General features: G+C 45.7%; 1 protein-coding gene across 1 annotated transcript in view; it reads left to right on the forward strand.

Annotated features, from left to right (window-relative positions):
• Nucleotides 1-1,021: 1,021 nt before the first annotated feature.
• The window catches only part of FAM188A (family with sequence similarity 188 member A), a 93,915-nt gene continuing 78,908 nt past the window's right edge, over nt 1,022-16,028 (forward strand). The window contains exons 1-7 of the mRNA XM_018566263.1: nt 1,022-1,090; nt 3,399-3,612; nt 4,552-4,631; nt 6,220-6,280; nt 7,471-7,638; nt 10,177-10,228; nt 15,571-15,685. Of these exons, the coding sequence (XP_018421765.1) occupies nt 3,519-3,612; nt 4,552-4,631; nt 6,220-6,280; nt 7,471-7,638; nt 10,177-10,228; nt 15,571-15,685 (570 nt within the window). The 5' untranslated portion in view covers nt 1,022-1,090; nt 3,399-3,518. The remainder of the gene's footprint in view (nt 1,091-3,398; nt 3,613-4,551; nt 4,632-6,219; nt 6,281-7,470; nt 7,639-10,176; nt 10,229-15,570; nt 15,686-16,028) is intronic.

A 16,028-nucleotide genomic window follows, 5' to 3' on the forward strand; every position in this document is an offset into this window, starting at 1 on the left:
GGTAAAAGCAAAAGTTATAGATTAAATTAAAGTGGAACTGAACTTAAAAAGTGAAGAATTGCAATGTTATAGGGAAACCTCGGCACTATAGCTGTTGAACTACAAATCCCATGAGGCATTGCAAAACTCTGACCGCCATAAACTTTAATTCCACGGGCAGAAGCATGATGGGAACTGAAGTTTGACCGCAGCTGGAGTGCTGAGGTTGCCTACCTCTATGTTAAAGTGTAGCTATAGACAAAATTTTGGTCCTCCAGCTGGGAATAACTTACAAATCCCATCATGCATCTGGGGGTCATGCATGTGGCTGTGGAGTTATGTAATGCCTCATGGGACTTGTAGTTCCACAACAGCTGGAGGGCCGAGGTTTGGCAACCCCTGCTGTGGACAAAACCTTTCTGTAGGCCCCATTCACACCAGGGAGGTTTTGTCGCGCTGATTTTTCCGTGCTGAAACGCCAACATCTATGGAGGCCTTTAACACAAACGCACGGAATTGCGCGCTTCAATACACCTGTCACCTGAAATACTGCCTGAGCTACTTTTGTTGTGCTGACCAGCACGTTTTCCCTTTATAGACTTCAATGAAAACGCGCTGATTAATGTGTTTTTGCACGTTTTTAATCGCGCTTCAGCGCTTCCAAAAAAACACGCTTAAAATGCACTGAAACGCTGTCGCCATGGTGTGAATGGGGCCTATAGATAAAGTGGGGGAGGGTCAGGGCCCTTCTTATCAGCAGGACAATGTGATGGTGCTCGTAATGGGCACTGTGCACCCGCTCTGCGATATATTGTAACAACACATCACAACACAGTGTTAACTTTTTTCTTTTTTAAAACTTTATTTAAAGTAAAAAATGAACAGTTTGTTACATTCTATGCATAACATAGCGCTGCATGATGCTTGTATGTCCGGACATCCCATCATTAGCCCATCCACACCGAGAGATACAAGGTATCCACTGACAGCCCGGCTACCATGGCAACGGCACCACCCCTCCGCTTTGCACACACTTCCGCTTCCGCTTCGCTCCTCACCTGAGTCAGTGCAGCATCTGGGGGATGAATGATTGCTGGAGCCGAGGATCGGGGTATGTGTACACTCATCGATCGGCACAGTGTGTGTGATATGGAGGAGGAGACATTCCATGATCATCGCTCACTGGAAATGTGTCCTGTATACAGATATAGAAAGCTTCCTGTCTCTGTATACTGATACATCATCCTTCCTCCTCCATGTATATACACCACCCATCCCTATACACACGCTGATATACCAAACATATATCCTCCTCCATGTATATACACCACCCATCTCTCTCTACACACAAAATTATATATCCTTGTCTATGTATATACAGCACACACCCCTGTATACTGATACACCAAGCATATACGCTCCTTCCTGTATATATACCACCTATAAATGTATACCCTCCGTATGGACGTATACCCTCTGCATGGACGTATACCCTCCGCTCCTCCGCATGGACGTATACCCTCCGCTCCTCCGCATGGACGTATACCCTCCGTTCCTCCGCATGGACGTATACCCTCCGTTCCTCCGCATGGACGTATATCCTCTGTATCAGGGTTTGCCAAAGTTTGTGTGTGTGTATTATATTACCAAAAGTATTGGGACACCCCTCCAAATCATTGGATTCAGGTATTCCGGGAAATTTCCTTGCTACTAAATATTCCACGGTCGCCTGTTAGTGGTAGTATAACAAAGTGGAAGCAACTGGGAACAACAGCAACTCAGCCACAAAGTGATAGGCCACGTACAATGAGCAGGGTCAGCACATGCTGAAGCGCACAGAAGTCGCCAACTGTCTGCAGAGTCAATAGCTACAAGTGTTGCCCTTCTGTTGTCTTGTACCAGTTTTGCCACTCAGCGTTCTGCCCTAACATTGTCTAGTCGCTGACGGCCACAATTCGAGACTCCTCTATTGGATACAATGATTTTCTCTATCTCCAGGCCGACTTGCGCGTCTCCGCTCTCTGTTTATTGATCATATCTCTGTCACACATGACTGTAAGGGCTCCTGTAAAAGCAGCTTTCAGGTCCGTCTTAGAAGGTGGAGCAGAGTCGCCTATAGCAAAGTGTCAGTTGTCTTTCACTGGAGCAGAGTCTGGCTGTGATGGGTTAGTGCGTTTTGCACAATTGTTGCTTTTTCCAGTTCTTGAACACGTCAGCCTGTGATTCTCCCTTTGAATTCTATGCTCAGTGACCCCAGTCAGTCCTGCAGGCATGTGACACTTTCCATCATAAAGTTTAATGAGCAATAATGGCTTCAATGATTCTGTATGCAGTGTTTTTTACAGACGCCAAACACTCTGAAAGCTTTGACAGTCAGTGCACTGCTGGATAAGTGCTTTTTATTCAATATTATTATTATTATTATTTAATGTATTATTTACATGGGCCTATATGTGAATGTTAAAGCTGGACTCCGGCGTTCCCTTCAGTCTTGCACAGTTGTACCGGCTCATCTGCTGGACTGTAATAGCTTCCTCTGATTTCACTGCACACTGAGATTCTCACAATGTACATTAGAAGCGGCAAAAGCTCAAATAGAGCCCGCCTCGTTTCCTGGATGGAGGATGTTCAGCCTGCCCCTTCCATTCAATGGATTTCAGTTCTTTCAATCGTGGAGGCTCAGCATTACATGTGGGCATTACCTGGGATGGTCTGGGTGCAAGTACAGCCTGCCTGGGAATTCTCACCCTTCCCGACTGACACCTATCAAGTCATTTTGCATTACTGCTCTCATTTTGCATTACTGCTTGCATCGGGGATGAGGGCTCTTGAGTGTAGTACTCAGGCAGGGTGCTGTAATGTTTTCAAGAAGCCATGTGCAGCACCCTGCTGGCCCTTCCCACCAGCCATTTCATAAACACGCACAGACACCCAGTGGTTACATCATTATGTTGATGAGGGGTGAGAGAAGAGCCAGGGAAGGCAAAATATAAGCAGATTAAACTTTAGCTTTAACATAAAGCTGTGCTAATATATCTAAAGTCATAATGCAACATTGCACTAAGCCTTAAACAGAGACATCTCTAAAACATTGTACTAAGCCTTAAACAGAGACATCTCTAAAACATTGTACTAAGCCTTAAACAGAGACATCTCTAAAACATTGTACTAAGCCTTTAACAGAGACATTGCTAAACATTGTACTAAGCCTTTAACAGAGACATTGCTAAAACATTGTACTAAGCCTTTAACAGACATTGCTAAAACATTGTACTAAGCCTTTAACAGAGACATTGCTAAAACATTGTACTAAGCATCTCTTATTCTTGTACTGTCTTACCAAGTGAGTCTGTTAGTTCCAGCAGCCATGATGGTGTCACATGACCATCTCACACCTAATGTCTTCTTTTCTCTTTCAGGATTTTTTGCTCGATTTTCCACTCTTGTTCGGGGTAAAGGTGAGGTGATTTCATGTGGAGCGGAGAGAGACATTTAGAACATATTTACTCATTGAGGGACGAGACACAGAAGGGTTGACCATGTCGGACTCTAGTAAAGAATTGGTGGACCTGGTTTGGGGCGAGAAGAATGGTAAAGGCCTGTTGGATTCTATCTTCAGCCGCTGGACACAAGGTAAGTACCGGATACATTGTCCTGTTCTTGGGATACCTTTGGCCTCTGCCTTGTGGTCTACAACCAACAGAAAGCTCACCACAATCTACAATTGCCTGCATGGCTGACTCAGAAGTATCTTCCAGTCTATGGCCAGCTTGAGAATGCAGTTAAAAAATCTGATCTGTTTGAAAATAACCACATTTTGCAGTGGTGGTGGATGAAGTGCAGGCCAGTGCCTGACACATGAGGCAGTGTATATATTAGGGATGTGCCGATACCGAGTATTGGGGCGAGTACTCTTAATCGGCCAAATGCTCGGATACCTTCCCCGATACCGGAACATCAGGGAAAGATTTCCTCTGACCGGCAGTGCCGTAGGGGAACATGAAGCCAGCTTCCCGTGTGATCAGGAAGCTGGGGGGCGAGTAATGACCCGGCTTCCTGATTGGCTGGTAGGCCGGCTTCCCGGCCAATCAGGAAGCTGGGAGACGGGTCATTACCCGCCGCCTGGCTACCTGATTGGCCGGGAAGCGTGCTCGATGCTGATTGGCTGGGAAGCCGGTTTCCCGGCCAAGCACAATGATGCCTGCCAGACAACATGGAGCCAGCTTCTCCGGTAATCAGATTACCCGGCTCTATGCTCGCGGAAGCACCGGTATCTGTACTCTGTATCAACGAGTACCAAAAGCAAAGTATCGGGACTCGTACTTGATACCGAAAAACCGGTATCGGTGCATCCCCCTAGTATATATGAAGTAAAGTTGGTTTGTCATTTCCAAGCACTTTGAAGGGAAGTTCCCTGTAACACCATGTCTTATTCCTTTGCATGACACCATGTGTTTGACAGTTATGTTATTACATCAAGCATGTTCCTTGTATCACGTCTCTTGTTTCTTTCTGCAGTGTCAATAAAGCTTGCAGGTCTGCTGATTTGGTTTTTTTTTATTTAACGGACAGGGTTTGTCTTCAGTGACTCGGAGCCGACGGCCCTGGAGCAGTTTGAAGGAGGTCCTTGTGCTGTAATTGCACCTGTACAGGTAGAGCTCAGTCATAGTTAGATGAAGTGCACACAATCTTTACTCCATCATACAAAGCAGGAGCAAAAGCTGAAATAAATGAGGGGACTTCACTAGAGTGTGGCTTCTTCTCGGATCATCTGCGGATGGGGAGGGTGGTTTAGCCTTAACTCAAGGGAAGGGGGGCAAAGAGGATGAATGTACTTTATATTAAAAAAAGCTATTTATTAGGCTGGATTTACATTGTTCTATGTGAATGCAGCACAAACAGTAACACACATATAGAGTTACCATTCATCTTTCATACTAAACTGCATCTCATAGATGTGAACCAGCCACATGGAGAAGAGTGGGATTTCTACGTGACATGCACTTTCATGCATCAAAAGTTTTGCATTGAAGTGTGAATACAGACAATAATACAGGGGTTCCATTGGATAACTATGCTCTCCACCTCGTCCAGTTTGTATTCATTGAAGAAAAATTTCTACCCATTCTCTGATTGGTGGTGCTGAGCAAGCTTTTCCCTGTGCTCAGCGTGCAGAAAGGAAGCTGCTAGAGCCACAGCCGATAAAGAGACTGGCTATCACTGTATGTAGTGCGGACTAATACAGTGATTTTCAGCATCCCCAGCAGTGCTCTGGATATCATATATTGATACTTATATTGAGCCAACCTGGACCAATTTAACTCTGCAAAAGAGATCGATCATCCGGTGCCTATAGGGGATCGTCCCATGCTCCACAAACGGCAAATATCCAAATGAAAAGACTGGCTGCACTCCAACTAAATTCAAATGCTGGTAGAAGGTAAACAGAGAGTCCCACCTGCGACCTCCTCTTCCTTCAGTGCATTTCACCTAGGTACTTGGCTTAACCATAGTGCATATGATCGTTTCCTTTGGATTAGGAAAGGGGATAGTTGTGGAAAAGAGAAGGGGAGAAAAGATTATCAATCCTATCTTCTCCTGATACTTATTTCACTGGTCACAACACAAAACTAGAAATAGCTAGTGTATGGCTGCAAGAACTAATCGATAATGTCAACGATTCTCATTATCGATTAGTTGATTCAGCTCCCCCACCACCGCACTGCCACCACACTGTGTAGCCGTTCTCCTCCCCCAGCCCCCCAGGCCGCCGCCACACTGCTCAGTCGTTTGCTCCCCCTCCCCTCGCTCCACCACCGGCTCAGCTGGTCTTCCTCCCCCACATCTCAGCCATTCTTTAGCCTCCTCCCCCACCAAGGCCACCGCCGCCACACCGAATCTACCGCTTTGTACCTCCGATCCCGCTGCTGTCCCCTGCCTGTATCGGCAGATCTTTCTCCTTTAGGTCCCTCCTCTGCTGATTGACAGCAGGCAGTGGGCGGGTGCAATAGCCAGCCTGCTATTGGCTCTTTAAAATTGCAATAGCAAACTGGCTATTGCACACACCCACTACCTGCTGTGTTTACATTCCCTGGCCAAAACTATTCAAGCCATACGTGCTTGAATAGCTCCTTAGAAGTGGGAAGGTGACCCTAGGTTTCAGTAATACATCTTCTGCTATAGAAAGCTGGCTCACATTTCTTATATGTAGTCTTCTCTAATCACGTCTCTGCTTTACAGGCTTTTTTATTAAAGAATCAACTATTTGCTTCTGAGAAGCCTAACTGGAGAAACTGCCAAGGTAAGTTGTGTTACCGTTTATTGTTATGACTGTAGTTATAAACTTTATTTGGACCTTCAAAACGCAGGGAGCTCTGTTATCTATCTAGCCAATCACCCCTCTCCCCATGCTTTCCCATTGGACAGTGTGGCAGACCATCTAATTTGCTGATCAATCAGAGCCTAAGGGGAAAGAGAAGTGACTAGAGAATGACAATGCTAGTTTTGGCTTCTCTAGGAGCACATACCTTTTTTTTTTTCCATTCCCCCACTGCTGTGTTCAACTATTTGAAGCAAACAAAATACACGGTACTTCCAGGTTTGGAGGAGTTTGTCACTCACCCGTGTGACATTGAACTTACTCTTGAGGTAGTACTGAGCTAATTATAAAGCCCCAGGTCTGTTACATACGGAAGGTCCTTAGCCCTCTGCAAGCTACCAATCGAGCGACTCGCCAGGTGGCTTCTACTGCTTCCAGCACCCGAATGTTTCATCAGGGAATTGAAGCATAGGTCCGTTTGTGCTTTAGGGGAGTGGGGCTAAAGAGGGCCGGTTGCTTTGCCTTGCATGCACAATGCAAAGGTTCACTTTAAAGGAGAACTATGGGGTTAGGGCTTTTCCCCATAGTTCTCCTTAGGGTAACGGGAGGACACAAACTAGCGTCCTCCCATCACCCTAGGCTGTCAGGATCCAGAGCACCCCCAGGTGGCACAGGAGCCAGGTCAGGCTCAGTATACATACCCTGACCCTGGTACCCTGACATAGGCTGCAGCTCGCGGTATACTGAGACGCCAGAGCGGATCCCGATATCGAGATCCGCCCAGCTGTGTGAGTGACAGCTGGCTCTGCCTATCTAGAGGCAGAGCCAGCTATACCCGCCCCCTCCCCTGTGCGTTCCACCAGTCAGCGCTGGAGGATCGGAGCGGGGAGAGGGGAATCCAGCCCCTCCCCCTGTCACGGCAGAGAGCAGTGACAGGATCAAGAGGTGAGCGAACGCCGGTATGTGTTCGCTCACTTCCCGATCTACTGAGCCGACCTGTGACAGTCTCATTGTCACAGGTCGGCTCGAACTATGAGGTGAGTGAAAAGCACTCACCTCATAGTTCTCCTCTAAGCCACTTACCAATAACAATGCTTAGCTTTTGGAGAATGATTGCTTTGTTAGTGATTTTTATCATCTTCCTACTCACCTTCTCTTATGTCCGCTTATAGAAGATGAGCAGAAAGACATCTTATGTCAGACACTGTGTGACATTCTGGAGACGGCCAGCACAATCAATTCCAGCTCTTACTGCCTGGCCACATGGCAAAAAGGAAAAGTCACCCCGGAGCCCGAGAGGGAGCTTTCTGCAGAGACGAGCCATTCTGAAGAGACACCAAGTAAGGATTGAACTATGAATGTTGCTTTGTCTGCATTCATAGACAATAATGACCTTTTCCTATAATGATCCATTATAATCACAAGTTAAGCACATTCTCCTGCAGATACCAGAGGCAACCTTGTAACTGTACACAAGTCAAACCTTTCAATCTGTGAACTGTGAATGCTACCCAGGGAACATCGCAACTGTGCTGAATCAGAGTTCATTCTTTTCTATCCCTGTAGTCTGTTTTGTGCAAATCATTGCAGCTAGATATATGTGGCTTCTTGGAGTGGAGAGGTGAAGCTGCGTGCTAGCTCACTCGCCAGTGCTAGATCATTAAACAAAACCATTTCTACATTTGCGAATGGTAAATATGTTTAGCTCCCCATGTATAAGCATGTGGCAATATTGTTTTGGCTTCTGAAGCTAGGAAGGCCTGCTTTAAGCCAAAAAGGTTTTTTTTTTTCTAGCTTTTAAAAGACTGTTGGTTTTTATTAAGATCCAGGGCTCCATTAGGCCCCATGCACATGGGCATTTGGTGATTCATGCGGAAGAATTACCAGATGTGTCTGTACAGATGCGGCCCTCAGGAGGAGGGAGCTGTTCCTGATTAGTGATGTGTGGTGACTTGGTGCAAACCAAGCCTGCGCACGCATTTTATTGTCACATGCCCCACCCGACCAGATCAGCTGTGGCAGGGGCATTCCCCACCGCTTTTGTGACCTGTAGCTGCAGGGTAGGGAATGCCCCGGCTGCAGCAGTTAGGGTGGGGGTGAAGGGGTTTGTCAGTGACAGTTTTGTGCTGATTTGGGCAATCTCAGGTGAACCTGGTTGGCATCAAGTCCACACACACCACTATTCCTTAGCAATTCAGCTTCCTGATTTAGGAACTCCATATCCTACATCAGCTCTTCAGCTCCAGTCTTCTCACTGGACAGATAATCATCATCACCTCTATCTAATAAGCTGGACCCAGGAAGCTGTAGTGTTAAATAGGTCAGCAGTGATCATTGATTTGCAGTGTGTAGCTCAAATGGCTGGCCAAAATTGCAAATCACTTGAAAGTAAAACAATGTTATTTCAATTGTATTATTAGTATGTATTTCAGCCATTTACTTACCTGTTTAGAGTTCCTCTTTAAATCACAGAAAGTTTGCTGTTTTATAGTCAATTTATAGGCGTCTTCCTTCTCTGCACAGCTAGGAGAGTATCTCCCCGTCCTGACAGCTGATGAGCATTGACAAAAGATGATTGGTACCACAAAGCAGCTGACAATTATCCCAATCAGCAATAAAGGCCGCCCTTGTAGGAATAATTGCAGCTTTGCTAATTGATCTTCACACAAAGCAAAAACATTACGGAGGCTGATTTCATTGCACGCTTGGTTAACCTCATAAAGAGAAATAAGTCATATGCAAGAAGGAGCATTAACTGCATTCGTAACGTGAACGTTACATAACGTGACACTCAACTCAGTATGAAAAACACATTAAAGTATGAAAAACACATTAAAGTACCTTAACTATGAACAAAAATGTGTCTTATTTGTGTATCACTCGGCTGTAGATCCTCCAATCGTCTCTGAATTGGTGCTGACACTGTCCTTCCTTCTGGAGGTTGACTACTTTTGTTCCTCATGGTCTCTGTGTGTTGTAAAGTAGTCACCACTCCAAGCTCACTCCGGGGATGGGCTACAATCTCATGTTTAGTATTGAGATTGTAGTCCATCACGGGACTGAGCTTGGAGTGGTGACTACTTTACAACACACAGAGACCATGAGGAACAAAAGTAGTCAACCTCCAGAAGGAAGGACAGTGTCAGCACCAATTCAGAGATGATTGGAGGATCTACAGCCGATTGATACACAAATAAGATACATTTTTATTAACAGCTAGGGTACCTGAATGTGTTTTTAAGATTTAACTCCTGAGTTTAGTGTCACTTTGAAGGGCAACTTTAAAAAAAACAGTATCTGTAAAAAATAGGTCAAGGCAACTGGACTTGCTGTATTTTTCTTGAAGACGTTTCACTGGTCATCCTACCAGCTTTCTCAATTCAGAATGACTTGTACAAAAAATTATCTTGGAATAAATATGGTGAAAGTTGCTCCAATCCACATAATCCAGGAGGGCATCCTGGATATACAGGTGAAACTCGAATAATTAGAATATCGTGCAAAAGTAATTGCAGTAAGTGCTGCTGAAGGGGCCCAAACCAAGTACTGAGTACTAGGGCTGCAACATCTAATCGACATAATCGATTATAATCGATTATTGAAAAAGTTGTCAACTTTTTCAATAATCGATATGAGTTTCACCTGTATGTAGGTGATCCTGCTCGGAACTCTGGATAGAATCCTCTTTGATTCATCTCCAATGAGACATGTGCTGTTATTCCATTATGTTTCTATATATTTCTTTAGGATTTTCAATACAAGTAATGTCTCCTGAATGTTTCCCTTTTGTATTATTAGGACTTTGCTCAATGGCTTTTAGTATGTTGTTGTCTATATTTTATTGCTGTGTGGTGCTGAAAAGTGTCTTTTATGTGTAGCTGCGTTGGCTGCAGAGGAGCTTGGCTTTGAAAGATTTCATGCGTTAATTCAGTAAGTAAACTGCTTCAACAATTTCATGTTATATGGTACCCTTTGTATGCATCCTCTGAGTCTGTTGAAATACAACTCCCAGCATACCTTAAATCCTTTGAGAGTTGTACTTCCCAAACAGCCGAGAATGATCTTTTTAATTGCAAAATGACGTAACTTCCTTTTCTGCTCCCAGCAACTCCTTCCTCCTCCAGGCTAGTACATGGACAGCAGTTGTACACTGTGCTGTCCCTTGTGATCTTGTACTGGACAGGAAGTTCAGGGAAACAGAGCTGAGAGAGTTGGGGCTATTCTGAAATATGATAATTGTTAATGCTTGGGCAAAAGGAAAAAAAATTACTTTGCTGGGTAATGTATATTTGTTCTGGATTCATTATTGGAAAAAAAAGACTGAGAGGTTAATATTACTTTAATGGTATCAAAATATTTTTAGACCTTCAGTGTTTATAGTCACAGCGATGCTTTGTATGCTTCAGTTGGAGTTTGTTTAATGGCCGGCTGCATGAAATGTTTTATTCACATCTGGACATCATTACACCCTATAAATTATCCTTGTCATTAATTACTTGTTTTCCCATCTTGGAGATTCAATAGCAAAATTGATTTTCTCCTAAATGAGCCGTTCATGGCGTTCTCGGTTTGGGGTGATTAGGAAGGAATGTGTTTGCATTTTACCTATAGACCTCCGCAGCTGAGACGGCTTGCAGCAGGGTTTATATTTATCAAGCTTTGCTATCAAACTCACAGGAGATGCAGTCATCAGAAACGGCAGCAGAAGTGTAGATAAACCCTCTCAGACCCGATTCTTCTGGGTTTCATTCTTTGAGTTTTCTTCTGCTTTTTTTTTAGTCAAAAATGTTTTCCCTGTAAAGAAGCATTAAAATTTACACAAATGTGTGTAGATCTCGCTCTCTTTCTCTCGATCGCTCACTCACTCGCTCTCTTTCTCTCTCGCTCTCTCGCTCTCTTTCCCTCTTTCTCGCTCGCCCTCTTTCTCGCTCGCCCTCTTTCTCGCTCGCCCTCTTTCTCGCTCACTCTCTTTCTCGCTCGCTCGCTCTCTTTCTCGCTCGCTCGCTCTCTTTCTCGCTCGCTCTTATTCTCACTTGCTCTCTTTCTCTCTCTCCTTCTCGCTCACTCTCTTGCTCACTCTTTCTCTCTCGCTCACTCTCTTTCTCGCTCTTTCTCTCTCGCTCTTTTTCTCTCTCGTTCTCTTTCTCGCTCGCTCTCTTTCTCACTCGCTCTCTTTCTCGCTCGCTCTTTCTCGCTCGCTCTTTCTCTCTCTCGCCCTCTTGCTCGCCCTCTTGCTCGCCCTCTTGCTCGCTCTCTTTCTCGCTTACTCGCTCGCTCTCGCTCGCTCTCTTTCTCGCTCGTTCTCTTTCTCTCTCACTCGTTCTTTCTCGCTCGCTCTTTCTCTCTCGCTCTTTCTCTCTCGCTCGCTCTCCTTTCTTCCTCGCTCTCCTTTCTTCCTCGTTCTTTCTCTCTCGCTCGCTCTCCTTCTTTCTTGCTCGCTCTCTTTCTCGCTCGTTCTCTTTCTCTCTCACTCGTTCTTTCTCGCTCGCTCTTTCTCTCTCGCTCGCTCTCCTTTCTTCCTCGTTCTTTCTCTCTCGCTCGCTCTCCTTCTTTCTTGCTCGCTCTCTCTTTCTCGCTCGCTCTTTCTCTCTTTCTGTCTCGCTCGCTCCTTCTCGCTTGCTCTCTTTCTCGCTTGCTCTCTTTCTTTCTCGCTCTTTCTCTTCCGCTCGCTCTCTTTCTCGCTCGCTCTCTTTCTCGCTCGCTCTCTTTCTCGCTCGCTCTCTTTCTCGCTCGCTCTCTTTCTCGCTCGCTCTCTTTCTCGCTCGCTATCTCTCTCGCTCTTTCTCTCTCGCTCGCTCTCCTTTCTTCCTCGTTCTTTCTCTCTCGCTCGCTCTCCTTCTTTCTTGCTCGCTCTCTTTCTCGCTCGTTCTCTTTCTCTCTCACTCGTTCTTTCTCGCTCGCTCTTTCTCTCTCGCTCGCTCTCCTTTCTTCCTCGTTCTTTCTCTCTCGCTCGCTCTCCTTCTTTCTTGCTCGCTCTCTCTTTCTCGCTCGCTCTTTCTCTCTTTCTGTCTCGCTCGCTCCTTCTCGCTTGCTCTCTTTCTCGCTTGCTCTCTTTCTTTCTCGCTCTTTCTCTTCCGCTCGCTCTCTTTCTCGCTCGCTCTCTTTCTCGCTCGCTCTCTTTCTCGCTCGCTCTCTTTCTCGCTCGCTTTCTTTCTCGCTTGCTCTCTTTCGTTCTCGCTCTTTCTCTTCCGCTCGCTCTCCTCTCGCTCGCTCTCTTTCTCGCTCGCTCTCTTTCTCTCTCGCTTGCTCTCTCGCTTGCTCTCTTTCTTGCTCGCTCTCCTTCTCTCGCCCTCTTTCTCGCTCGCTGGCTCTCTCTCTCGCTGGCTGTCTTGCTCGCTGGCTCTCTTTCTCGCTCGCTCTCTTGCTCGTTTGCTCTCTTTCTCGCTTGCTCGCTCGCTCTCTTTCTCGCTCGCTCTCTTTTTCGTTCGCTCTTTTTCCCTCTCCCCCTCTCGTCCCTTTTGTCCAGTTGCATCATCTTGGAAAGTACATTTCAAACCTTTGTTGCCGCTTCTTCCTTTATGAGTGTGGCTACATTTATTTTGCATGGTGTCGCCCTTCTGGATGCCCTCCTGAGATGGGCTACATACATGCCTACTCAACCAGTAATAGCAAGGATACAGTCCCATTCATGAAATTGCTGCCCCCTCGGTGCCACCAACAGACGTTTGAGTGTCCGCAGGACCAGCCTGAATGATTGAAAATGGCGCACATGTGCAGTAGGGACATTGATTTATGGGACATTTAGATTTGTGAGAGCAGTGCATGTGGCTGCAGATTTGTAGGGCAGCAGGAGCTTTTAAGCAGATCAGTAGGAAGATGATAGGAACCTTTATACAGTATCAGTAGGTGGGCTGTGAGAACATGAATACAGGATCTGAAGGAGGGCAGTAGGAACCTACACTGATCAGCCATAACATTATGACTACCCACCTAATATTGAGTAGGTCCCACTTTTGCCGCCAAACAGCCCTGACCAGTCGAGGCTTGGACTCCACTAGACCTCTGAAGGTATGCTGTGGTATCTGGCACCAAGCCATCAGTAGCAGATCCTTTAAATCCTGTAAGTTGTGAGGTGGGTCCTCCATGGATTGGACTTGTTCCTCCAGCACATTTCACAGATACTCAATTGGATTGAGATATGGAGAATTTGGAGGCCAAGTCAACACCTCAAACTCATTGTTGTGTTCCTCAAACTAATTTTGAACCATTTTTGCAGTGTGGCAGGGCACAGTATCCTGCTGAAAGAGGCCACTGCCATTAGAGAATACTGTTTCCATGAAGGGGTGTACTTGGTCAGCAACAATGTTTAGTTAGGAGGTATGTGTCAAAGTAACATCCACATAAATGGCAGGACCAAAGATTTCCCAGCAGAACATTGCCCAAAGCATCACGCTGACTTCGCCGGCTTGCCTTCTTACCATAGTGCATCCTGGTGCCATCTCTTCCCCAGTATGCGACACACATGAACCCGGCCATCCACATTATGTAAGAAGAAAACTTGATTCATCCGACCCGGCCACCACCTTCTATTGCTCAGTGCTCACATGTTCATTGTAGGCACTTTTGGCTATGGACGGGGTTCAGCATGGGCATCCTGACCGGTGTGCGGATAAACAGCGCCATATGCAACATGCCTTGATACACTGTGTGTTCAGACACCTTTTCTATCAGAACCAAATTTTAACTTTTTCAGCAATTTGAGCTAAAGTAACTCTTCTACTGGATCGGACTACACTGGCCAGCCTTTGCTACCCATGTGCATTAGTGAGCCTTGGCCACCCGTGACCCTGTCACCAGTTCACAAGTTTTCCCTCCTTGGCGCAGTTTTGGTAGGTCCTGATCAATGCAGACCGGGAACATCTTACACGAGCCGCAGTTTTGGAGTTGCTCTGACCCAGTCGTCTATCCATCACAATTTGGCCCTTGTCAGTCACTCAAATCCTTACACTTTTTTTTTCTGCTTCTAATACCTCAACTTCAGGTAGAAATTGTTCACTTGCTGCCTAATATATCCCACCCACTTCCAAATGCCATTGTAACAAGATGATGAATGTTATTCACTTCACCTCTCAGTGTTGAGAATGTTATGGCTGATCAGTGTATATGCAAGAGCAGTTGGAGGCCACTAGGAACCTATATACAAGATAGAAGGGTAGCAGGAACTTATATACATGATCAGTAGGACGACAGTAGGGCTGTACCTCTGAAGTTTACCTTGTGTAACCTCCCCTCTCTGCTTCCTGAATCAAGAATCCTATTCAAACATCAAATGCACGCTGTAATCTGATTGGCAGTTGTGACAGTCTTCTTGTTACTAGCGGCTTAATGATTCTGTGTGTGAAAGACTGTATACATTGTTCCAGCATCACCTGCTGGCATGTTTCAGGGTCAGCAATCAAAGGAAGGTGGTTGGACTGGTGTGGCATTGCAATGTCTGGATACGCGGTAGTAGTTCATCACATTCATCTGCACTTGCTCTGTAACGTTGAAGATTTTTAGCTACCCATTCAGATCGTTTTCTCTGCTTTATTAGAGCTGGGGAAGCTACTAAAATCAGCAATGAAACACCTTTAATAGGGATGCACAAAAACCGTTTTTTTGGTATTGAGTGCAAGAACCGATATTTTTTTCCCGGTACTCACTGATACCGAATACCGGAAGTCCCATTAAGGAAGCCCGGCGGCGTGTAATGACCGGCCAATCGGAAAGCTGGGCACCGCGTCATTACACGGCTCCTGGTTTCCTGATTGGCCAGCTTCCTGACAAATCAATAATGACCAATGTAATAACTCGTTGCCTGGCTTCCTGATTGGCCGGGAAGCAGGCTCCATGCTCCCTTGTCACAGGTGACGAGGGAGCATGGGGCCAGCTTCCCGGCCAATCAGGAAGCCGGTCAGTGTGTAATGACTCGCTGCCCGACTTCCTGATACCAAAAGTATTGGCCTACGCATTGGAACATTTGGGCGAGTACGAGTACCCGCCCAAATACTCGGCATCGGCACCGATACTAGTATCGGTATCGGTGCATCCCTAATCTTTAACATTACAGAACAAGTCCTTCTGAATGTAACTGGGTGTATCCCATATCCTTGATGAATGAGAACCTTCACTGACAAATGTCTGGATATAACAACTGAATTGGCCAACAAGTAGGCTATGTACCTCGTATGCCTTGTAAGGGTTAATTTTTAGTTTTTTTTATTTAAATATTTATAGCATTGAAAAGCAAGCAATGTGTGCTTTAACAAGTCTGTTTTGTTACATTTCTTCAGAAAAAGAACTTTTCGAAATTTTAGTGAGCTGAAAGGAGCTTTATGGGATGAATATTTAACATGGCGGAACAAGTTTGGTGTGCTCCTGTTCCTGTACTCCGTCATTCTCACCAAGGTATGTGGACCACTGACTACTGGGTGCTGCAGACTTTAAGCTGTGCAATCTGGTGATCATTTGCTTCAGCAGGCACATCTAATGGCATGTCGGGGATGTGCGCTCTCATTCAATGTTCAGGAAGGAAATGGTTGATGGTGGAGAAAGCTAATGGCTGTGAGAGGTGGACAATGACACTGTGAAAAAGGAGGAGAGGGGGCTGATTGGTGATTTAAGTCGTTCAGGCAGGAAACAGGTTCAAGATCGCTTCTGCTGATTCGAGGGGTTATATTGTGGAGATGCAAGTTTTCAGGAAGCTGAAAGTATTTCTGTTCAACATTTGTCACTTGAATTATGCTAAATC

The sequence above is a fragment of the Nanorana parkeri genome, unplaced genomic scaffold (assembly GCF_000935625.1).
Source record: "Nanorana parkeri isolate BGI_ZX_2015 unplaced genomic scaffold, ASM93562v1 scaffold929, whole genome shotgun sequence".
Taxonomy (NCBI): Eukaryota; Metazoa; Chordata; class Amphibia; order Anura; family Dicroglossidae; genus Nanorana; species Nanorana parkeri.